Source organism: Sparus aurata, chromosome 4 (genome assembly GCF_900880675.1).
Source record: "Sparus aurata chromosome 4, fSpaAur1.1, whole genome shotgun sequence".
NCBI classification, from domain to species: domain Eukaryota; kingdom Metazoa; phylum Chordata; class Actinopteri; order Spariformes; family Sparidae; genus Sparus; species Sparus aurata.
The window spans coordinates 39,496,525-39,520,858 of NC_044190.1; the positions used below are offsets into that span (position 1 = coordinate 39,496,525).

Genomic DNA, 24,334 nt, shown 5'->3' on the forward strand with positions numbered 1-24,334 from the left:
TGTTTGGGTGAACTGCCCCTTTAACTTCTTTAAATGTAGCCTTGGAAACATTATAGTAAAATCTGGAGCTGAGAAAAATAGTTGACAGAGAATTGATCAGCTGCAATTTGTGTGATTGATAATTGATTAATTATTAAGTGATTAACAAAGCAAACGGTTACATATTTTATTCCTTACTTATACACTGTAAAAACAAAGTGCATACATGGATTAATGGATGTATGGAAGGATGGATGATTGATTCAGATTTCTGCACTTTATGTCAGTGAGAGGAATGGCCTTTATTCTGAAAGGGCCGGCCGGAAGTGTCCGTCCTCACCGTTGCGCGCTGACGCAGGAGCGGAGCGGCAGCGGCGGTAGATGCTGTCCCATCATCAGATCACACCCAACGGGGCTGCAGCGCACCGCTCCTCCCGCACCAACACCATGACACCCAGATTCAAACCCGCAATCTGAGCCGCACTGAGGACCAACCGGCGGAGGACTGCGTGGACACATACCCGCACATACACACACGCACGCTCGCTCGCTCGCACGCACGCACGGACCGGCGAACATCGCAGCGACCCGCAGCCAAACACACAGCGACGGAACCGAAGCCGGCCGAGGAGAAGAACTCCACTGCGCCGCGGATTTTGCGCTTTTCGCTCCAGAAACGCGTCCCCGCACGGACACCCCGCAGGAGAAGAGCAACTCCCCGCGAGTCGTTTCACGCAACAACATGTCATCGTCGGGCAAGGACGCCAACAGCGGGCATTACGCCAACTATGTGGGACCGTACCGCCTGGAGAAGACGCTGGGCAAAGGACAGACAGGTTAGTGAGAGTCCTGCTGCTGGCGGGACGCGCGGGGCTGCTGCGGGGCTGCTGCGGGGCTGCTGCGGGGAAATGCCTGACAAGTGCGGATGTTTGTGGAGGATGCGGCTGTGCTGACTGCAGGCAGAGCTGCTGCTGCTCTCATGATGATGACGGTGGTGGTGGTGGTGGTGGTGCTGATGGTGTTAGTGCGCCTTTAATCCTTGTTGTCAGGCAGAGAGGCTGCTGATGATGGCCGTGTGATTCTTCTTCTCTCTAATTCCGTTATAGCATCCATCTGTCACCCGCTGCAGGAGAGGCCGAGCAGTGATGCTGCACTGTCCGGCCCCTGCACACACACACACACACACACACACACACACACACACACACACACACACACTTTGCAGCTGCATCATCCACACATTCCTACATGTTTGTCTCACCGGTGCAGCCTCATGTTTGCAGCCTCTCTCTGCAGGTTAAGATGGCAGACTGGCTGATGTTTCATGATTCTGACAGGCCCGGCTTCTACACACACTGTACGTCACAATGTGTGTGTTCGTGTTTGGGACCCGTCAGGCTGATGTTCATCACCGGCTGCTTGTTAGCAGAGTGTCAGATTTGGTGAGAAATCTGTTCAGTTTGTGTCGAGGCTGTTTTCAGAGGTGTTGAGTCAACTTCATGTTCATTTCGGAGGCTGTTGTGCATCTATTGTATAAAGATCTACACCAAGTTGTTTGTTGATGGTCAGATGGTGGACTGCAGGTTAGAATAAGTTGCTTATTTACACGTCCAGATGTTAGAGAGCAACACGATCATCAGCTGGAGTCGAGTTTGTGTCTCCTGATCAACCTCAGATCAGAATCACTCTCTTTTAGCTCTGTGTTTGGTCTCCACCTGCTCCTGAAAGTCAGAACATCTGCGTCTTTAGCTGCTGAACGCTCCGCTGAGTTCACCAGCTCGTCTGTAACTGTGTCTGAATGCAGCAGCTCGGTCTGTAGCTCCAAACTATGACGTAATACTCATGCTGCGTTTCAGACAACATAGGAGGTCAGAATGTCCCGGCCGAAATATCCAACTTCCAACCTCAAAGAGTTTCAGGTATTGGTTTGTCCTTAGCAGGTGTACACACAGTTTCCCCGTCAGCTGACAGCCTCTGTACATTGCAACAAAGTAAAAGAAGTAAGCAACACACGAGCGCTTTATGAATATCGTTGTGTGACGTCAGACTGCTGCTCCCTCATTAAGTCAGAGTAGATAAATGTGCCCTGAATTTAAAAGTTGTAAATTCTGACTTCCAGTGGTGATCTGTTGTACTTTCTTGTAGCAGGTCAAACATTTTTGGTGAGAGTCTCACGTACGACCCGTCCAAATTTCGACTGAGTCTTCTCACTCTTTATACAACTGCACAGCAGCAGCGCTTCATGAAGTGCTTGTAAAAGGCGTTGAAGCGTAGAGCCAAGGACCAGGCTGCAGATGTGTTGTCGTTTTGTCATGTCACTCGTTGTGTCATATAGACGCACAAAGTTTCCTTCACTGACTCTATGAGATGAACTCCAGTGGACACCCATCCACAGCAGTGTGAGACTGTCAGAGAAACCCCTCCACCAGGTCGGAGGTTGAAGTAAATCTGATGAATGTGGATTTGTGTTTGGTCAGCGGAGTTGGAGGTTGGAAGATTCACGTTGTGAAACCAAACATCAGAGATCTTTTCCTGAAATCGTTTTTGTGCCTAAACCAAAACCAAACTGCTGTTTCACGTCACGTCTGTACGAGACACTGAAGGACGATGACAGTGTTTAACGACCTCTGATGAGAACATGTTGTGTTTTCACATTATTACACATTGTTCTCATAAAATACTGATTATAAATGTTTAAAGTTCCTGCAGGGGAAAATGTCCAACAGGTAATCCACCCCAGTAAAAACAATCTACGCATGTTGCTGTCTGTTAGTTAACCGCTGAGCTGCAGACTCTTGCTGTAGATCTCGTCTCCGTGACTCGTCTCGGCGGTGTCGTCTGTCTGGTCGGCGGTGTCGAGGCTCAGGCCCGGGTCTCCGTTTTCGGATCCCTCGCCATCTGCGGACACAGACAGCCAGGAATGATCAAGGTGTCTCCCTGCAGTTCCTGTAGGTGGAGGCTCCGACGCTGCTCTGCTCCCTCGGCGGGTGAATAATTCATAACCAGCCAATTAGCTGTTTGGTAGAGTTGGATTGTAACAGCTGCTGTATTAATTACACAATGCTTCTATTTAGCAGATGGAATAAAGCTGCAGCAGTGTGCATTTAATGGCACAAAGACACACAGATCATTTGCTTTGTTCCTCAACAGGATTAATTACAGTAACGGAGTCAGAGGAGGAGTGAAGGTCCACGTCCACACATCCAGCACTCTGATTGGCCTATTAAACAACTTCCTGTCCTCTTTCTCTTCCATTGCTTCTCACAGCAGCGACTGTGTGACCCGTCTCCTCCGTCCTCGCTCTGATCGATGTCTCTCCGTCGTCTAGAGATGTTTCAAAGTCTAGTTTCCAGTTTCCTCCTGAGAAAGTGTAATTAAGCTGCGCGTTAAAGCAGCGAGCTGAAAGAAAGATGTCTCAGACTCAAACAGCCGTCAGTGTGCACGACAGCAGACCCACTGGAAACCATCAACACACAGTAAACTTCAAATTCTGTCAATTCTGCAGCTAGATTGTCTCCAGAACAGTGATTGTATAAAAATAAAGACGTTGCTGGAGGGTCTGAAAAGTGAAGCCTGTGCAGAAGTGCTGTTCTTTTTGGCTAGTTTAAAAAAATAAGTCATATTGTGTGTAAGCTGATGAGAAATTAAGCTTAGTTCACACTTTATTTATGAGCTCAGTGAACAGATTCATAATGAGTTCATTCTAGTTTCACGTCTTCTTCAATGCAGCACGATGTTCGTTTAGTTAATTACAGTAAAATTGATGATGAAGCAGTCGGACTCGTGCCTGCAGCGTCTCCTCTGTTGTCGTATGCATCTCTTTACATGTGGAAATCATGTGCAGAGCGGTGTGTGTGTGTGTGTGTGTGTGTGTGTGTGTGTGTGTGTGTGACGAGTGATTCTCTGCTTGTTGACGCTGTTTATCTGAATCGAAGCCTTCGCTGCTGAGCTGGCAGACAGGGAAGTCCGCATATCATTAAACCTCCTCCACAAGTGTAGCCCACGCTCTTTGTTACCGTGTGTGTGTGTGTGTGTGTGTGTGTGTGTGTGTGTGTGTGTGTGTGTGTGTGTGTGTGTGTGTGTGTGTCAGGGGATCTCTGAGGGGGATGGACTGACGGTTCTTGTTCTTGGGATGTTGGACATGAAACAGATTTGCTGATTTTGATTCAGTTCATTAAAACACGAACGAGTCCTGCATAAAGTCTAATTCATATTAATGCAAATAAACTGATTCAATGAATTTATCATCACTGTATTGTACTCAGAACCAGTTTTGACTCCATAATGGAACAAAAGAGTTGAGTGTGTGAATATTAAAGGGTAACTCCACCATTTCTCCACATTAAAGTGTGTTAACAGGTCTGAGGGATTCAATAATTAATATAAAGCCTTTTGTGGTTCCAGAAGAAGCTGCATGTAATCTGATAAACTGCCTCCAGTGATGTCACTCTCTGACTAAGTTGCATTGTGGGTAATGTAGGCACAACTTCTTGAAAAGGAAGAAGAAAGAGTGGAGCAGAAACAGTGAATTCGATATCGATTTTGACTGAGATGAATAAAGGAAACACAAATACTTCATTACTGGACTTCAGTTGATGTTTCAATCAAAACATCATCAACTGTCTTTGTGGTGCGTTCAGGAACAGCTGGGACAAATCCTACTGATTCTACCTTTAACTTTAATAGTCTTTGAATTCTGTTAATATGACGTGAGCTTCAGAGGGAGACTTTTTACTCTGATTCTCTGAGTACATGTCAGAGCCTGTAATCTATTACTTTACTGTAGCGTTGGTACTTTCTCTGCTATCAACTGCAGTTTATTATTATTATTTAGTTTGTTTAGACACAGGGTGTTGGCGTATCATTACTTTAGATATCTTCATTATGGACTAAAATAAGTAATTAAAGCTCCTGTTGGTGAGAAAGTAGATTTTTTTAATCTCATTCCCGACTCGTCACACACTGACGCTCTCGACCTTCAATCCCAGAGTGTCACTGATGTACGAGCTGGGAATGAGATGAATTCATCAACTTTCTCACCAACACAGCTTTTAACAAAGTAACTTATAATTTGAAATAATTGTTAGTTTTGGCTGTAGTTTGCCTTTTCAGTCTACTAATTGTCTGACCACGTTCATGTAGCTGTAGCTGCTAAGCTAGCTAGCTGTAGCGTGAAGTGATTTCCTGGAATAAGAAGAAGAAGAAGAAGATCAGAGAATTCATCACATGTGGCACAACGCAGTGAATAAAACACACAATATTCCTACATAAGAGACACAATAATGCATAAAACAGGTTTTCAACTAAAACTTCTGGCTGTTAGCGTTTAGCTCGTCTGAACGTCGGCTGCAGTTTCACCTCTGCGGTCATTTTTAAAGTCCCGGCTGTTTGTTTCTCTGCTCCGGCTCTGAGTCGACAGTTGGAACAATGCCTTCATGGTGTGCGTCTGCTGAATGACGAGAGGCTGTGCTGACTCTGAACAATTAGTCAGTGTGTCTTCATGTGTGTGAGAGTGTGTGGGGGGGTGAAGTACTCTTTTTTGCGCTGGCTTCCCAGGCTCCATACCGCGCTCATTTTCTAAGTGTTGGCCAACAGTGGGGACGGTTGTCATGGTTTCATCTCTCCTCCAGTGACAATGGCCGCTCTTTCTCTCCGTGGTGATGGCTGCGAGTCCGCCGCCGCCACTCGTTCGTTCCCTCCTCTCTGTTTCTGCTTGTTAGACTCTCAGATCTGCTTTGTGACGAACTTTCTCCTGTTTGTGTGACGAAGAAGATCCGAGAATGTAAATAACTTCAGAAAGCTTGTTTAACTGTGAAGTCATGAGTGTGTTCACGTGACAACCGTCCACTTACACACTAATATCAATATTTGACAACCTGCTAATAATACGTCCGCTGGTAACGACATCATTCATTTTTATTTGTCTGCAGCTGGTAATGAGAATGTGTGTGTGTTTATTTGTACGTGTGTGTGTTTCCCACTTGTATTATAATGGAAGTGTCATGTTATTGACGTGGAACAACCTAAAGACCGCAGTCCCTCGGCTCTGCTGCTGCAGTGTGTGTGTGTGTGTGTGTGTGTGTGTGTGTGTGTGTGTGTGTGTGTGTGTGTGTGTGTGTGTGTGTGTGTGTGTGTGTGTGTGTGTGTGGTGGGGGTGGTGTGGGCAGCAGGGAGAGCCCCAGCACAGATGGCTGCCTTTAGGTGGCTGAAATACAGCTTCATTATCAGCAGGTTGCAGGTGGTTACACTCCCATGACTCCCACGGTGTGTGTGTGCATATGTATATATATATACACTCCTGTGTGTGTGTGTGTGTGTGTGTGTGTGTGTGTGTGTGTGGAGGAGGATTTACCGTGAACATTATTTTCAGCTTGTTTTATTGAACTTGCTGGCTTTGCTTCATTATAATACATTAAATATAAAACAACACAAAATATTCATGTGCCTCATTTGCACACAAAGAGATCCGGACTCTGTCGTCGCTCTGCAGAAATAACATGTCGTTTTTTCATCTAATGTTCTTCAATCTGTCTTTTTCTCAGAATAATCAGATTTTTCATTTGCTTGCCTTCAGTATTTCATTCATCAACATCAGAGTTATTGAAAAATAATATTTCAAATGTCACTCAAGTTTCATGTTTGTCAGGAAACACTAAGTGACATTTTAACAAAGAGTTCGTTCAACCAAAGAAACTCTATCAGTGCTTCAGGAGTCGTTCTCACTGATTATAATGATAATAAATATGGAGTTTACCATTAAACCGTGATATGATAATATGGTACAGCGTCAGACTTAACGATGAAGGAGGTAACCAAGATACTGTGAAGTTTCCAACATATATTGTGACGACATTTTAAATTGCAGTGATTTTCTATAAATTAAACTCCTTGTTTCTCTGCTGAGTCTCATCATGATGACTTTGAAAGATTAATCTCCATTAATTATAACATTAAACTCCTCCCATACTTTTAATATCAGCTGGAGGAACTTTAAAGCACTTTTTAAAGGCAATTTTTTTTTTGTAGAAACCATATGTCCTGTCACGCAGCTGCAGAACAAAAAAGTCAGCTGCTGACGACTGTCGTCTTTGCTGAGACAACAGAGACGTGAGGCAGCGGCCTGATGTCACTCAGTCCGTCTGAGCCTGAACAGCAGGAAAACACTGAAGGCAGCGTTCTGTCAGAGTTTCTCTCCACCTGCCCGCCGCTGCATCTTCTCAAACCACATTCATAAACTGAGTGGCTGCAATGAGCACGCTTCAAATTCATAGAGGAAGTGGGGGAGGAAGCCCTGCTGGGAGACGTCTGTTGGGAGGCAGACAGGAGGGGGATCATCAAAATTATGGCTAGTGTCAAACGCCCCATCCTCCCCCCTCCTCCCTCCTCCTCCCCCCCTCTTTCTATACAGTACATCCCTTTGGCTCGCTCGCTCGCTCACTCGCCCGCCTTTCCCAGCTGAGGGCTCGGTTACCATGGCAACCGGAGGAATGCTCTCCTCTGTGGCTGGTTGGAGGTATGCTCTCGCTCTAGATCTCCACGGCCCCTCTGCTCAGCCTGAGGGGGGGTGTTCGCCTGAGCCATTAAACAATGACTGAGAAACTACCCCCATCCCTCTCTCTCTCTCTCTCTACATCTCTATCGCTCTCCTTCCTTCGTTTTCTCCTTCCATCGCTCGCTGACTCCGCCCCCTCCTCCCCGCCGCGCTCTGTGAGGTTGTCAGGCTAAAGCTCAGGACTACCTCTGAATCCCCGCCGCCTGAATGAGTCATTACTGGGAGGCGCGCAATTTTCATTTTCCGAGCCGCAGCTAATGCCTCTCTGTCTGCCAGATTATCCACAGCTTCTTCTCACAGGACACATTCAGCTGGAGACGATCCACACAGATGCTTCAATACTCAGCCGGAAGAACCCAGAGATGGTGGAAACTGTAGACAAAGCTCTGACAAAAGTGTCAATTTGTGGAGGGAATCGACGTTTCTCGACTTTTCCTTCTATTAAAAAATGTTTGTTTCCACGTTGAAGTGCAGGGAGGCATGTATGTAAGAGTAGCCACAGCGAGGATAAAGGCAGACTCGTTGCTCTTAGACGTGCTAAGTGAATTAATGATGCAAGGAAAGAAAAGAAAAACAATTTTCACATCAGATAAAAAAAAATCTTTGATAGCGTGGGAACAGCAAGAACAAAGTCTGTTTATCGCGTCTGGAGCGCGACCGAGAGACGCTGGTGGAGTGATTCAATTAACTCACACACACACACACACACACACACACACTCACACACACACACACACACACACACACACACACACAGGGGTGCAGGTACTCGTTTGTTCCCGGGTCGCCTCGAGCTCACACACACGAGTGTTGAGTTAGTTTAGATTGCTGTCGTCTCGCCTGTGGCTGTCAGTCATTAACAAGTCTCCCAGTGCAAGTCAGCAGGCTGCTGCTGAAATATTCAGGTAGAGTGAAGTGTGTGTGTGTGTGTGTGTGTGTGTGTGTGTGTGTGTGTGTGTGTGTGTGTGTGTTACTTCATCAAATTAATTATTATAAAAGTCCCATCGATGACAACTTTTGATCACTGATCCTGAATCGTTTAAAGTTCCCTGTACACACACAGACCTCTAACATGTTTATAGTTACTACAGTAAAATCCTAGAAAACTTCTTCCTTCTATGTAAGAATATGTAAATATGCAAATCTTTTTCATTTCTCAAGTTGAACCACTGGACACGAGATGTCTCCTCAACTGTTTGTGATGTCACAGATCCTGCACCCTCCTTCATTGGGCTTAAATTTACACTTTTTAAGAGTGAACGTGAAAACAGACTTCCAGTGGCAAACTGTGCACAGACTTCATTCACACAGTGAAGCTTAAACATTCAACTGGAGGAACAAGAAGTCGAACACAGATCTGACTGGAGGTCAACATGTTGGTACTTAACGTTTCTGCAAACCACAGATATGTTTACATCTGTACGTGTCACATCACATTCACTTTACATGTTATAACATTTGTGAGTGTGAAGTCACTGGATGGTTTTGATGAGGGTCCTATGTTTGAACATTTTTAATCATGATATCATATTTTTGACAGGAAGTCAGGAAATCTCCAGCGTATTTGTGGTGACAAAACAGAGTGTTTTTAATGAGATGTCCGAAAAATTTCTTGTCACGTTTGTTGTAACAAAAAACTGATATTTTTGACAGGAAGTAGGGACTCCAGCTGTGTTCATGTGACCAAAACAGGTGATTTAAGGCCCAAACTTGATTTTTTTCCTGACGCTAACCAGGTGTTTTTAGACCCAACCAGAGCGATGTAAAGTTTTAACCTATGTGAGGTTTTGCAGGAACATTCTTTGTTCTGGTGACTGGGTTGTTGTCTCCCGGTCTTCAAGTCTGTCGGTAGCAGACCGACTCCTCTGGTCTCTGGAGGCTCCTCTGCGCTGCTCTCCAGCTCCATTACCTCTGATGTATCTACAGGCTCGTGTCCTGAATTTATCCCCAGTCAATTATGTTTATTATGCGGTAGGTAGCACTTTAATCAACTCCTGCAGCGAGCATGCACAGCTTGATGATCGTCATCTGAGTGCTGTTGATTGTTTTGCAGTTAGCGGTAAAGACGCAGAACATGTGTGGACCAGAAAGTCGATATGTTCATGTGCACGTTTGGGACCGTGTTGCCGCCTGCTGTGAGGCTCCGCCTCCATTCAGTATCGGCTATTCAGTGTGTGATTCAGTGCCGATGACGTCTGCATGGATCAGCCAGAGGGAAATGAGGTTTAGAGTTCCTGCTGGGCTGCAGCAGCAGCAGCAGCACCGGGCTCTATCAGGCCCAATCATCACAGTTATCAGCCTGATTGCAACACCTGTTAAGATGGAGGTGCTGAAGGCAGTCGCCCTGCAGCAGGAGCAGCGGTGTAGCAGAGGTGCTGTCAGTGCAGAAGTCCAGCCACTTACCACTGATTTACTGCTGCGCCGCACCAGAAGCTGTGTTTATTACCTCCAGCAAGGACGTTGTGTTTCCACCTGTGTGTGCCGGTTGATTGGTTTGTTAGCAGAATGACACAAAAGCTACTGAACAGATTTGCACGTAACTTGGATGGAGAATGAGTCTCGGCCCAGAATAGAGTCCATTAACTTTGGGAGTGGATCCAGATGAAGGGACGGATCCAGGAGTCATCGAACTGTCTCTGACATTGCAGGAGCTTTTCCACATATTCAGTCATTTCGCCGGGAGTAATGCATGGAGGCGTTATTTAGGAGGCTGGTGTTTATGAGTGAGTATGCAGGTCATTGATCTAGTGAGCTTTAAATGATGGTTCAGCAGTTATACTGATGAAGGTTCTCAGTCATCCGGGTCAGGGTAATTCTCAGCGCTGTATCGTAGACAACTGGACTTGGTTCAGTACCTTGAAGACGTTTCACTTCTCATCCAGGCTTCTTGGCTCGCTGGGTAAAGTGGAAACCTCGTACAGGATTCTGATCTTGTTTTTAAAGAAGTTGAAATATGACAGTTATCAGGACATACAAGCATTGATCTGCTGATCTTAACTAATCAAGACCAGAGCCGTCAGTGCTGAAAAACAAAGTGTAAATTAAAGAAAGTATTTGCTCATAAACCTGAAATCTGAAGACAAATCTAATCGTGGATTTTGAGAATTGCGGCACCGTGAATAGTTCTGCGTCCTGTTGTCTGATCTGAGTTAATTGACAGCTGTCCCGCCAGCCTTAATGAACCAGAGGTCGTTTGAAACGCTCGGGCTGCTCAGTCAGTGTGACCGAGCAGCGCCACCAGGACCTGCTGGGCTGCCTATCGGCCATCTCCCCTCTAATCCAGTCCCACTTCCTGTCAGGTCTGATAGCTCAACCGGCACGTCTTCACATGCCGCCATATTCAACAGAGACCAATTTAAAGGCTCAATCAATAGCTGGTAATCAAACAGGAATGGGTTATGGCTCCAGATAAGCCCCTTATGGTCCCGCAGCCCTCCTCCCGCAGCCAAAAACTTAATGAAATTGAGCATAAATCCCTCTTCTCTCTCCCGCTCAAAAACTCACTTTCATCCTTTTCCAAAAGCAATCTGGACTTTCCCCCTGAGTCAGCACTTACAGCGTCCAGGACTGAAGCAGGGGAAATTACCATTTGAAGAGCTGCTTTACTTCCCTCGCTCTGATCCGGCGCTGTGCCCACGCTCGACCTTCATTTTGTAGGAATATGGAGTTTCTGGTATCTCATAATAGATAAATAAACCCGCCTCCCTCCGTCCACGAAAACCCCTGACTGGTGCATGATGGGACGGCCGAGTGCTTCTGGCAACAAGAGATTTCACGGCGAGGACGACGCGGTCATGGATGCAGAGTCCAGTTAGTTAGCTACAAAATCTTAATTAGGTTTTTTTTTGCTCATTAGCATTACCCATGAGCACCAGGGACAGACACGCTGCGGCGCGGCGCTCCATCCATCCTTCGCTCGCTTCGTGTCCTTTCACTCTCTCGCAGATGGTCCGTGCTCCTGAAGAACCCGTCCTGCCTCAGAATAAGCATCCAGTCCTCACAGATGGCCCGTTAGCGGCGGCACGTGTAGACGAGCTGCGCCGCTCGCAGCCCGCGGCCGCACTCGAACGTCCAATCATGTGGCATAATCAGATTAAGGGGCGGGGGGTGGGCGGGCCGTGAGAAACACCATTATACTCACTTTACTGGTGGTGACGGCAGGTACACATGCTCCCAGGCGTGTGTGTGTGTGTGTGTGTGTTATGGCGTGTGTGTGTGTGTGTGTGCGTGTGTTATGGTGTGTGTGTGTGTGTGTGTGTGTGTGTGTGTTATGGTGTGTGTGTGTGTGTGTGTGTGTGTCTCTGTGAGGAGTGCTGTCAGTATTGAGCCGCTGTAGTGAGCGTTATCTGATGTCACTGTGTTGTTTCCTGGAACATCATAATTAATGTTGCTCCAAACCATCATCGCAACTAATCATGTTTTTATTTTTTTAGAGAGATTATTATGCAGAAAGAATGCCCGGGGTTCATTATTATTATTATTATTATTATTAAATTCCCAGTGAAGTTTACTGCGCTGATGTCATTCAGGACGGTGAAAGTCGTTTCAGATCAAGCTCAGAATTTGATGTTTGATCAATGAAGTCTTTAGTTTCAGCTGATGTTCAGGTCCAAGTGACCGCGACGATAAACGGCTTCAGACGCCCGACAGCTGTGAAACAATGAAGATGGAAATGTAGCTGATGTTGACTTGATTACATTATATGTTGGTCACAGAAACCTGATTTTGATGTTCACTTTTTTTAAAACAGCCAACCTGATGTGTATAGTTGTCTTTTCCGTATTGCCGCAGCAGATTTCTGCATCATGCTGGTGGGAAACAGCTTTTGATAACCACATTTAAAGGATGACAGAGAGAATAAGTGTGTGTGTGTATATTGGGTGATATTAACATATCGGACGTTCCATATTGGTATTGGAATCGGCCCCAAAGCTGAATATCCATCAGGCTCGTAATACGATTAAAAACACAAATTTATATTGTGACGTCTATTTTATACCAAAGCATCTTTTTCTAAACTGAAACAAACAGCAACAAAAAGCTGTAAAGATATAGAAAGTAATAACTGAAAATAATGATAACTTGTGTCTTTAGAGAAAGTTTCTATGTGCAGCCCTCTCAGCAGCTCGATCCAGACGTGCTGTTCATCGCTCTCTGTACGTATAAATGATGTTTCAGGAACAACACCAACACGGTGATGTCAGGTTCTTCAGACAGCGCCGAGGAGAGGACACTCTGCACTGTTGGGTCATTCAGTCTGGTTCAGATATCTGTGAGGACAGTTTGAAGCCTGAACGTTGTTTTAAGGTTGGAGTTAAAGAAGGTGACGTTACAGAGAGAAGCTCCTTCTCTTTCTGTCGAGGTTAACAGAGCGCCGAGGGTAGAGTTGGTATTTAGTGTAAGAAACATCCGTGACGTCAATGTGGTTCAGTGTGTGTGTGTGTGTGTGTGTGTGTGTGTGTGTGTGTGCGTGTGCGTGTGTGTGTGTGTGTGTGTGCACTACGTTGCAGTATTTTCAGGGAGCGTTCTGTTTCTGTGACCTGCAGTGTGGCGTGAGTACAGTAGTGAGGCTGCAGTGCTGCAATACAGCAGCGACGGTCTGCAGCCTCTCTGCAGTAATCACACACACACACACACACACACACACACACACACACACACACACACACACACACACACACACACACACACACACCGGTGTTGCCAGTGTTACTGGAGGGAGAAAAGGGGCCTCGGCTGTAATACATTATTTGTGAAACTGTTCCTGCGTTACACACCGTAGCTATGGTTACCTGTGTGTGAGAGCGTGTGTGTGTGTGTGTGTGTGTGTGTGTGTGTGTGTGTGTGCGTGCGAGACTGAGCAGGTGTGAATGACTTACGTGGGGATGCCCACAGGTTATAGATGAGTAGATAAATTAAAGATACCATGCTGAATTATTTGATGATAAACTTTCAGCGGCCCGCGGCGACGTGTCCGTGACGTCTGCTGTGGATGTTCGCGGTCGCCAGAGGACGAACCCTGATGGTTCTGTTGACCTCTGTGACCTTTTACTCACCTGTAGACTCAGTCAGGAATTTCTATGTGGTCACATTAATTTTTTATTTATTCTGCCAACATAATGTGAATGAAAGCTGCAGCAGTGATTGGACCTCTGGGGCGTCAGAGTGCTACGATGGCTTTAATATGTATTCACATGCTTAATTATAAATCTGAGTAGCATGTTAATATTTTAAAGGGGCATTCCACACAATAAGATAAGTTCAACCCAGAGGAGTTGCAGACGGAGTGTCACCTCTCACGTCTATTTTATTGTAGTTTCGTCGCTGAACGTTTTGATAATAAAAGTTGTAAAGAAGAACAGTCCAGTTTATCTCAGGTAGATTGTTGTTAGTCGCTGACGTGGAGACTTCACGAGCAGGATTTTGGATATCCTGTTTTTCTTCTTTGTCAGAAACATGTGGACTTAAAATATCAAAACACACAGAGAAGTGATCTGACTTCACGTGTCGTCAGTGATATGCAGGCTGTTAAATGTGATTTTGTCCATATTGGAGATCTTGTGCAGCGATTCCACATTTGAAATGAAGATCAATGTTATCTCTGACACAGTGCAGCCCTGATGGGCGCCCTGCTGGATCCTCCATGTGAAGACAATGGGAGAGTGTGTGGAGGATGATGGGTGTCGGTCCTGCCCCACCACCACCACCACCACCACCCTGTTGGCCTTAATCTGCCTCTAATCTGACCATCGAGTGTGAAAAACAAACAGAACGAGAAGCCGTTTGCTGTGAGACACTCGAGCATCCTCACGTCCAGTAACAGCTTCAGTGAATGTTGTTTATAAAATGAGTTTAACAGAAAAATCTCACCTTGTTTGTATAAAATGAAAATGTGAAGTGAAATCCAGAAACAGTGTGTTCGCTCTGCGCCTCCACCGGAGAGAGAGAGAGAGAGATCTGTTGTTATGAAAATATTAGCCTGGTAATGGAGGAGGAGTGGGGGTGACAGGAGGTCATGACCCTCATTACACCACCTGCCAGATGGCCCGACACCACGCTGTGTGTGTGTGTGTGTGTGTGTGTGAGTGTGTGTGAGTGTGTGTGTGTGTGTGTGTGTGTGTGTGTGTGTGTTATCGTGGATGAACACACAGGAAAGAGAAAGCGGGGGAGATTTCCCCGATATTTTTTGAACGCAAAATTTTGATTGCTCAGTTCACCTTGATTGAGTTTTGCTGGTTTGACTCAATAAATAAGTCATAAGAAAGTTGATCAACAGCAGTTTTAATTTAAGAGTTGAACCGTTTAAGTTAACGGCCAGAAAAACAGTTTGTTCCCTCAAACCACAGATCTGTTAAAACTTTTCTACATGTTTTCAAAATGTTCAGTGTTACATTGTGACAGCGCTGTTCTTACACTCTGGTTAGGTTTAGGTTAGGAAACATTAACACTCAGTTAGCGTCAACGAAAGTTCATTTTTTGGCTTGAATTACTGTTTTTGAGTCCACGAACGCGGCTGGAAGTGAAGTGAAGTGTTTTAAAAAACACTCTCAAACTGCCGTCGCTGGTTTGGCAGCCTCAACATGAAACTGTGATTTAACACATATTGCAGAAATGTCAGAATGAGTTCTCACTGCCAGCATTTAATTGGTTGTGTAAATTAATTTGTAGTAGGTCAGACAAAACTTTCACTTTGACGTGTCGAGACATTTGTAACTATTTTCAGGGATAAATAAAACAGCTTCCATAGATGCTTGAGAGATGTGAGGTAGTTACAATCCTCCAGAGTCATTTATATTAGCTTGTAATGAAATGTTGTAGAATCGATATGTGTCAGCGGTTGATGGATGTCTCTGGCGTGCAGCGCTGTAAGGAGCAGGAGAACGTACAGCGAGCTTCTGCTGCGTGTTGATGTTTTAATTCACAGTTAGGATTTTTTGTTTTTGCAGTCAGGATCAGCTCGGTGTGCAGCTTTCTCCTCCAACAGCCAACAGTCCAATACTTCTATAAACATCCTCCCTGAACACTGATCCTGATCTCATCAACCCCCTTCTGCCCTGCTGCCCATCCTCTCCTCCCTCGTCCTCTCTTTCATCCCTCTCTGTCCTCAGGCTCAGTAACGGGGGGGCAAACCAAGTCAAGTTCCCTCCCTTGACCCTGCTGATGCAGCCCCTCGTCCTTCAGGCTAAAACCCCCCACAGACTCCCACAATGCTGAGACACTGAGTGCAGCTCTGCAGCTCTGCAGGGCTGCTGAGTCCACCGCGTGAACCGGACTCAACACACAGTCGGACACGGACAACAGATGAAAACACACCGTCCTCCACATGTCGGGGACAGGCTGTGGAGAGCTGCGTGATGTTTCAGTTAGCAAGCTGGAAATGATGAAGTCTTAAAAGACGCAGTGAAGTGAGAGAGGAAAGCTTCTGTAACGAGAAGTTTTCAGCTGAAACAGAAGATGCAGATGGACTCAAACAGGATCTGATCAAATAATTAAATATGGAGTCGTAGCAGATAGTTCAGCCTCACCACCACCTCCCTCATCCAGGTTATTAAGTCACCAGCAGGAAACTGAAGTTAGAGATGAATGAATTGGAGCTCGAGTGCTATTTTAGAGATCTGAACACAGATGTAAAACCAGAAGCGGAGCTCTGAGTCGGGCCGTCACTCTGCAGCTCACCAGTCATGTGACGGTCGAGGTTAACGAGCCTGAAATCACATTTGATGCACTGAAAACCAACATGAGTCATCAAAATATTTGAAGGTTTCAGAGGAAAAGATACGTGAAATATTCTTTATTAGTGTTAATTTGTCATAAAGCCAGAGACGTTCAACACAAGGAAACAGTTACTGTCTTTATGTTTATTTATTGTTTATGTTTTACATGTATATGTACAGTATACATATATTTTATAATATCAAACATTGATATTATGATAAACTACTACAAATAAGAATGTATTTTGCAGTTCAGTTCTGTGAGTATCGCTCATTCAGTCTTGCGTCAGTGGATGTAATTTGAACAGAGTCAGCATCGCTCCACAGAGTCTGTAACGCGGCGTGTCTTCAGACCAATGGCAGCGCTGGCGGTGGAGGCGTTGGAGGCGTTGGAGGCGTTGGGGGCGGGGTTAGCCGGAGCAGGTCAGCTCCTCTGGACTCTCTGAGGAGGAAGAAGGAGAGCCTGAGCTAAAAATACAACCCAGCATCTCATAGAGTCATACAGCCTTCTTCAGCTCTGGACGCCCGCCAACAGTGCTCATCACACACACACACACACACACACACACACACTCACACACACACACACACACACGGGCCGGCAGACAAAGACGCCGCCGCAAGCAAAACTGGGGCTCGAGAGGCAGGTGGGCGGAGCTGAGAGGAGGATGGAGTGAAAGAGAGAGTGAGAGGGGGAGGGGCAGCCATGAATAAAAGCCAAGGGGGGAGGGGATGGAAGGACGGGGGAGGGGACAGCCTGCAAGAAAAAGAATAAGATGAGTTATGAAGAATAAAAGAGGAGAAGATGTGAATAAAGTGATGAGCGGACAGATAAAGAAGGTGAAGATGAAGGAGAGGAAACAGACAGCAGCTTTGTGATGACGCCTTGGCTGTCGTCCAAGTCTGAAAGCCGATATAGCCGATGATGTAATCATTTGTAATTGGTCCCAATTATTCATTAAGGCTTGATTGGCAGCGTGGCACAGCCAGTCAGACGGCAGGATGTGACGGTGACGGCGTGTCTGACGTGCTGCGTGTCACACAGCAGCTCAGGTCACAGCTGGAGGTGAAGCAGAGCGGCGTCACGTCGTCGACTCACACCGAGACGGGAAGCATCAGACGGTCGTAGCTCTTTGGTTATCTGACTGTTTCTCAAATGAATCAGTCTGAGAGGCTGAGCGCTCTCTGTGGTGGAGGTAGCTGTAGTGAGGTGAAGCCAGAAAGAAGGAGGATCATTGTTTTTTTCTTCTGAGCCTGTTTGTCGCTTTGCACCGGAGTCACAGTGTTATATTGTGCTATGAAAGTCAATGATCATCATGTGTTTGTTCTGCTGTAGCAGCAAAAAAGAAGTTCACCCAAAAAGTAAAATAGTCCTCCTCTCCTCCTCCTGATGATGTAAAGTCCTCCTCTCCTCCTCCTGATGATATAAAGTCCTCCTCTCCTCCTCCTGATGATATAAAGTCCTCCTCTCCTCCTGATGATATAAAGTCCTCCTCTCCTCCTCCTGATGATATAAAGTCCTCCTCTCTTCCTCCTGATGATGTAAAGTCAGCTGAAGTGTCCTAACATTAACCCAGACTTGATTCAAAACAACAAATCAAAAACATAGAACGGCTCCACACAGCTCATCTGGTGTGATCCAGGTCAACAGAAGCCCCGAGATCCAAAACTGACATATTGTCTGAAGTGGGTGCACGAGCTCGACCTGTTGAGGGCGTAAATGTCGTCTGTTCAGATCAGTTTGTGATCTCGGAGAGACTTTGATTACAGCAGACGAGCTGTGTGGAGACATTTAATGTTTTTTGGGGCCTTGGAGGTGGAGGTGATGACTGAATATTAATTTTTTGGTGAACTGTTTCTTTTAGCATCATTATAACTAATGATGATAAAAAATAGCACTGGAGTGACACATAAACAAATAAACCATATTAAAATCCTCTTGATCACTGAAAGACACCAGCCAATTTATTAATCCTGCTCTTTAAAATCTAGATCCATACATTAATCCCTTAGAAGTTAAAACAAAAGTGTCGATAACACCTGATCTGACAGAGAGGTCACACCTGGATCCGTCCCTTCATCTGGATCTGCACCAACAGCGTTGATTCTGGGCTGAGCTCCATCCCCCCAACCACAGTCTGACAGAAACCATTCTTTGTAATCCTGCTGACAAACCAACCAATCAGAAAAACATGATTGTGATCGTAGCGTGAACATCTCGTTCTGCAGTCCTGCTGTGCTCGTCCCGTCTCAGCGCTCTGACAGAACCTCCTCCAGCAGCCCGCAGTCTGCTGCTGCTGCTGCTGCTGCTGCTGCCGCTGCTGCACTTCCTGTCCCTGTCTTTGTCAGCTGAGTAAAATTAATGAAGCTTAATAACTGATCACAATATTTAGAGATATCCTCAGCGGCCGTGTTGTTCTTGAACAACTGTTTATCTGTGTGGGTGCTGCCCATCTGTCTCCCGGCCCGTCGCTCGCTGCCAGCTGCCGTCTGCATTCAGTCCAGCCACAATTAACTGGCGGCCAGAAGAGACGGCTCCTTGTGGCCCATTGATGCTCCTCGATGGGAGGTCAGGACTAATTGGCCGGCGTCCTATCTGTCACACAATATGGACCTTTGAGGGTGAAAGCCGAGCTGTGATTAAGTTGCGGCTGTTTGGTTTGAATTTACACAAAGGGGAGACTCTCTAAACTACTCAGCGGCCTCAAGTAGCCTCGATCAGAGCCGTGATGATCTCTGCAAACAGCCCACAGCAGCAGGAGGAGACGGAAACTACAGGACGGGTTCTGTCATCTGCTCAAAAGCTCTTAATACTGTTTCAGCCTCAGTATTCCTCAGCCACTAACCCTTAACAGTATATTCTCACTGTTGGAAAGCTGAGACTGTCGTGATTATTTTAAGCCCAAACAACAAAGGAAAAAAGTTATTTCCAGACCATGTAACAGCCTTCTAAACTCACCATGACACAACATTAGAAGAGCCCTCTACCGCAAGAAGCAGAATGCCTACATACCTTCGGAGTGTTCCCTTTTTCCATAGCTACAACGTCATGCCACAATTTCTTTTTCATAGTTCGCCAAGAGTCCATAGAATGGGAATATCCATGTCATTTACCCAAAACTAGCTACAAGTGTCAAACTACCAAGAAACCCTGCAGGGTCTTAGCTTTCATTTGAGACCAAGATTATGTTTCTAGGTAAAAGGGGTTCTCCTAGTTAGAAGCCTTTAAATCTCAGTAGGCGCTCTTGGAAAAAAAGGACCCAAGCAAACGCACAGACATGCCTTTAGAAAAAAAATTGTGAAAAATCAATTTTTTAGTCTTTTGACTTCAAATTTTGAGTGTAGCATTCAATGAGATATCTTTAAAGATTCACATCTTCACAGGAACCTCTGGACTTGAGACTGAGTGATGCAGACAGTGTAGGAGAGTCAGATATTAGATAATGCTTCCCGTCTTATCCTTCAGCTTTTTGAATGAAATGTCAGCGTCCAGAGAGCCGACTTTGTCCCGAAACGTATTAAAAACTTCTCCGAGTGGCCGCGGAGGCTCGTGTCTCTGTACGATCATCACGTCTTTCACTCTGTGTGGCTTTGAGCTGAAGGAAGATGCGGCAGCAGAGAGATGGATGGACGTGAAAGAGATTGAGGAGTGAGGGATCTGCAGACGGCGAAGACTGTGGAGTGATGAAGAGAGACGGCAGGTTAAAGATGGAGAAGTTTCTCAGGACTCATCTGTTTGTCAGGGTGGGGTCCGGACAGGAGGCGATGGATGTGAGGGTGAAGCAGAGACTGTGTGTGAGCGATGAGAGCTGCCGGCTTCGTCATCGGTCTGCCTCAGTCGTCTCCGTCAGGCCCGATGAAGGATTCAGTCCAGCTCAGCCGGCTGCAGGCTGAGGAGGGTAACGCTGTCACAACCTATAGATTTGTCACCATGTTGGAAATATGAAGTGCAGAGGGCCATTTGGGAAGTAACTAACCTGCACTTCCTCAGCTCCGAGTCGCCCGCAGCCCTTTAAAATAGGATTAGATTGGGATGGCTGCTTGCTGGAGAGGCTCTCCTGCCGCCCGCTCCGTCTTCTCCTTCTGAGATATTTCAGAAAATGGTTGGCTTGCAGGCGTCGAGGCTCGACAAATATTGCATGAGAGCGAGGATTTCTGTGTTCCTGCCATGTAATTCAGAACTTCCTGCTCATGACAAACGGTGATGTCTGAGTTAAACCCACAGCAGTGTTCAGTGAAACAAAGATAAATGAGCCAAACTCTCAGGAAACAAATAAAGAAGATGGACATTTGTCCAATTAAAGTTGAGACTTGACACTTTGTTGGAAGTATGTGGACTTACTTTTAACAATGTGAGGAAAGTGGTTCATGTCTCAGTGTGTGTGGGTCGCTGACATGTAGACGCAGCGAAGGATTTAAAGTTACAGCACACTATTAAAGTCTCACTGTCGGCATCAAGATTTGACTTTATAAGAACTTCAGGGTTCAGAGAAGCAGAACATCAGCACACAAACGTATCTGAACACTGCGGCACCAGTTTATTATGACAGGATGATGTCTTCTGTTCAGCTGCTGGTTTTTTATTCTCTTTAAATCTGATACTTTAACAATTAATCAATTAATCATTTAGTCTGTATAATGTAAAAAAATGGTGAAATAGCCCAAAGTGACGTCTTCAAATGGATTCTTCTGTCCAACCAACATTCCAAAACCCCCCAAAACTCTTCAGCTACTGTTAGAAATGTCAAATAAAAGCACATTTTTACTTGAAACATGACTGAAGCGATTATCTAAATATTCGGCAGCTCATCTTCTGACTGACTGACTGACTGACTGACTGACTGACTGACTGACTGACTGACTGATGGTTCCAGTCTCTAGTTCCCTTCTGTCTCTTCTCGTCCAGTCGTCCTCTGATGTGAAACCTTTTTAGCCTCAGAGTTGATTTGAATCGTGGACTGGTTGTCTCGTGTCCCTGTCACTCCCGTCCTCTCCTCTTCTTGAAGATAATCTGCAGTTGTTTGTGAGGCTCTATAACCATCCAGCCTGTGTTAGTGTACTCTGTGGATCTTGTGTCACCTTGTTAGTCGCGCTTGGATTATTGTCCAGTTATTGTGAACAGCAGGAAGCATCATGGAGGCCTGTGAACGTCACTGTGGTAACTTTTTAGACATCTTTGACTTCAGTCTTGTCTTGTCAGCTGCCTGGTTGGTACTGAGCATGTGCAACTCTTAACAGATGAGAAAGAAGTGAGATGTCTCAGTTTAAAGTCTGGTGACGTGTACAATCTGTTGCTTTTTATTGTTCCCTGTTTTACACAAACATCTGCACTTATTTGAACTTTAAAATGTGTCTTACTGAAGAGAGAAGCCAGATGTTAGTGAGTTCTTTATGTCTTAAATGTCAGACAGAGAGGACGACCAACATTTATATATTTATTCTAAATTATCAATCCATTTATTACCTTTTCTTTCAAACTCTAGTTCAGTTCTGTGGCTGTAACAGAACTAACCGTGTCATCATCTGCTGTGTGTGATCATGTGTGGGTCCGATGTTCTGCATGCTAACAGAGCTGCAGCGGGTCATCTGACAGCACACACACACACACACACACACACACACACACACGCCTAATAGGATTTGTGTGTGTCGTCGGCTGTGCTCGGGCTTCTCTCCGTCTGCCAGTCACTCTCTGTCAGAGTAAGAGGATGTGTGTTGTGTTTGGCAGCCGGGCCGACACACACCGAGCTGAGTGGATGAGAATTTGTCTCGTTGTTTACACTTACACATTTGCGAGCCATTTATTTTTAGTGTAACAGATTCATAATCCCCGCAGTGTAGACGGAGCGGTTCTCAGCTGTCACATCAAGCGGATACTGGGAGATTTATTGGTCGTCAGCTGATGTAAGCTGTATGTAGAACCGATGGGTGACGTGTAATGAGGCCTCGTCCACGCCGGCTTCACGAGGAGCCTCAACAGCTCGTATCAACACGTCGTCACACTGAAGCCACGAAGCGTTCTGCTCCAACGCTTCTTCATGTAACGTCTGGTTAAGATGACTCAAACTACCTGGTTGAACTTTGGTAAAGATTGTGAGAGAAGTGAAAGTTGTGGGTTTGAATAAAGATGAATTCTGCTTTGCTGCTGAATAGAGCTGCAGTGATTCACAATCAATCAGCTGGTAGTCGACTATTAAACTAATCAACAACTATTATAATAATCAGTTCATTTGGTTTGAATGATTTGGTTTGATTTGAAGTGTTTAAAGAAATGAAAGAGTATTTTCTGTGCACCCGCTACAGACGTGGATGCTAACAGTGTTAGCTCAGCAGCTACAGTGTAGATTTAAGATGTGAAAAGGTGTAAATGATGTCTGTTAAAGTCAGTTTTTGATTTGCTGTGAAGCTCCAGAAATGTTTTTGTTGCACTACAAAACTTCGACCGGCTTCCCGTCAGCATGGAGGGAAGACGTGATGACTGGGTTTTACTTTTTGGGTGAACTATTCCTTTAAAGGCTAATTAACCATTTAAGTTAAAAAATCAAACTAATGACACTGATACAGTATGTTTTGGTGTGTGTGTGTGTGTGTGTCCTCTGTGACGACAGTGATTTAGCAGCAGCCATTAGAGGCAAAGCGACGTTAATCCGTCCCACAAACTGGAGTGATAAAAGTTTCATTAAGCCATCGATCAGCCGCCTCCGTCAGCGGGTGGAGGCGTCTGATCGGTTCAGCAGGTCGCCACGCTGGAAAACACCTGCGACAGCCTCCGTATCAAACTGTCGACCTTTTATAGCGACAGCACGGAACAAAAGGACGGCTGAGAAGCTTTTTACTGCTTTTAAACAGCAGAGATGTTGACTCTGTGTACGCTGATCTCTTTTTCACAGCGTCTGAGTTTTAGTGTTCTGTTATGACTCAGTTTACTCCGTCATGTCCACGATTGGTCAAAGCAGTGTGGTGTTCCTGTCAGAGTGATGTGGATGTCATCACTGAACACAGACGTCTGATTGTTTTTACACCTTTGTGAGTGACATGAAGCCGTCCACTCGGCGAGCTGATGGCAGCAGACGTGCTGTAGTGAAGGTCAGCTGCGCTCAGCGATGTTTCAGCCAACAGGAAACTGCTGACGGAGCGAGAGGAAGTAGGAAGAGTCTAATTGGCGGTTAGCCGCCTGCAGGCTTCTGCTGAGATGAGTTTACCTCCCTGGTGAGTTTCCTCATCTCCTCACAGCTGGATGCTCTCATGGCTAATATGTCAATACATACTGTACGGCTGACAGTGTTTCTGCTCACATGCTCGTTCAGATGCTGGGAATGAATCTGCGGCTCATCTGGCTCCAGAAAGAGATCAGCTGACTGGACGAGAGGTGGAGATGAGGATGAGTGAATTATTAAAAATGTAAAGGTCTCATTATTTTTAGTGTGTCTTATTTCAGTCTCTGTGCTGTAAGGCATTAATCTCCCAACTGTGTGGACACCCTTGTCGACATTGTGAAAAGTACTTTTGTTCTGAGCTGTTTGTCCTCGTTAAGTCTCAGACTGAGTTCAGCTGAAGGGAAATCTCACTCCCGTCAAGAGTTTTTTGTTTTATTCCATTTCCTGTGTTCTACTGCACCGAGCAGCTCCATGGGGACATGATTACATACAAACCTGACCAGGACAATATGTGTCACCTGAAGAAACACCTGGTCAAACATCAGGTGTATCTAAAGCTGAAGAGTGCATCAAGTTAGATCCAGCTAACGTTAGCACGCCTGCAGCCAGCGCAGCGATCGTCAGGGATTGTTGAACCTTCCAACATGAACGACGAGGCATCAACAACTTTATGTAATTAATGAGCTGGTTGGAGAAGTTGTTGTTGGAGATAACTGGGTTTTATCACTCGTCTTGGTTCTAATTATCTGTCTATCAGTATCTTTGCACTTTAACGAGCGTTAGCCAAAGTTGTTCAGTACAGAAAGATTCGTTAGTGTGTCTGAAACTAAATATAACTGTAGTGACAACAGTGCCAGTTGTTCTTCTTCTCTGGATCAGTTATACAAGAAGCTGCAGTTCCTTCTGCTGTTTATTATTCATGTTGCTTCTGA

General features: G+C 45.5%; 1 protein-coding gene across 13 annotated transcripts in view; it reads left to right on the plus strand.

Moving 5' to 3' along the window:
- The first annotated feature begins 343 nt into the window (after positions 1-343).
- LOC115580514 (serine/threonine-protein kinase BRSK2-like) overlaps positions 344-24,334 on the plus strand; it is a 208,374-nt gene continuing 184,383 nt past the window's right edge. For all 13 annotated transcript variants that reach the window (XM_030414979.1, XM_030414980.1, XM_030414982.1 and 10 more), the window contains exon 1: positions 344-815. In XM_030414979.1, the coding sequence (XP_030270839.1) occupies positions 722-815 (94 nt within the window). In that variant the 5' untranslated portion in view covers positions 344-721. The remainder of the gene's footprint in view (positions 816-24,334) is intronic.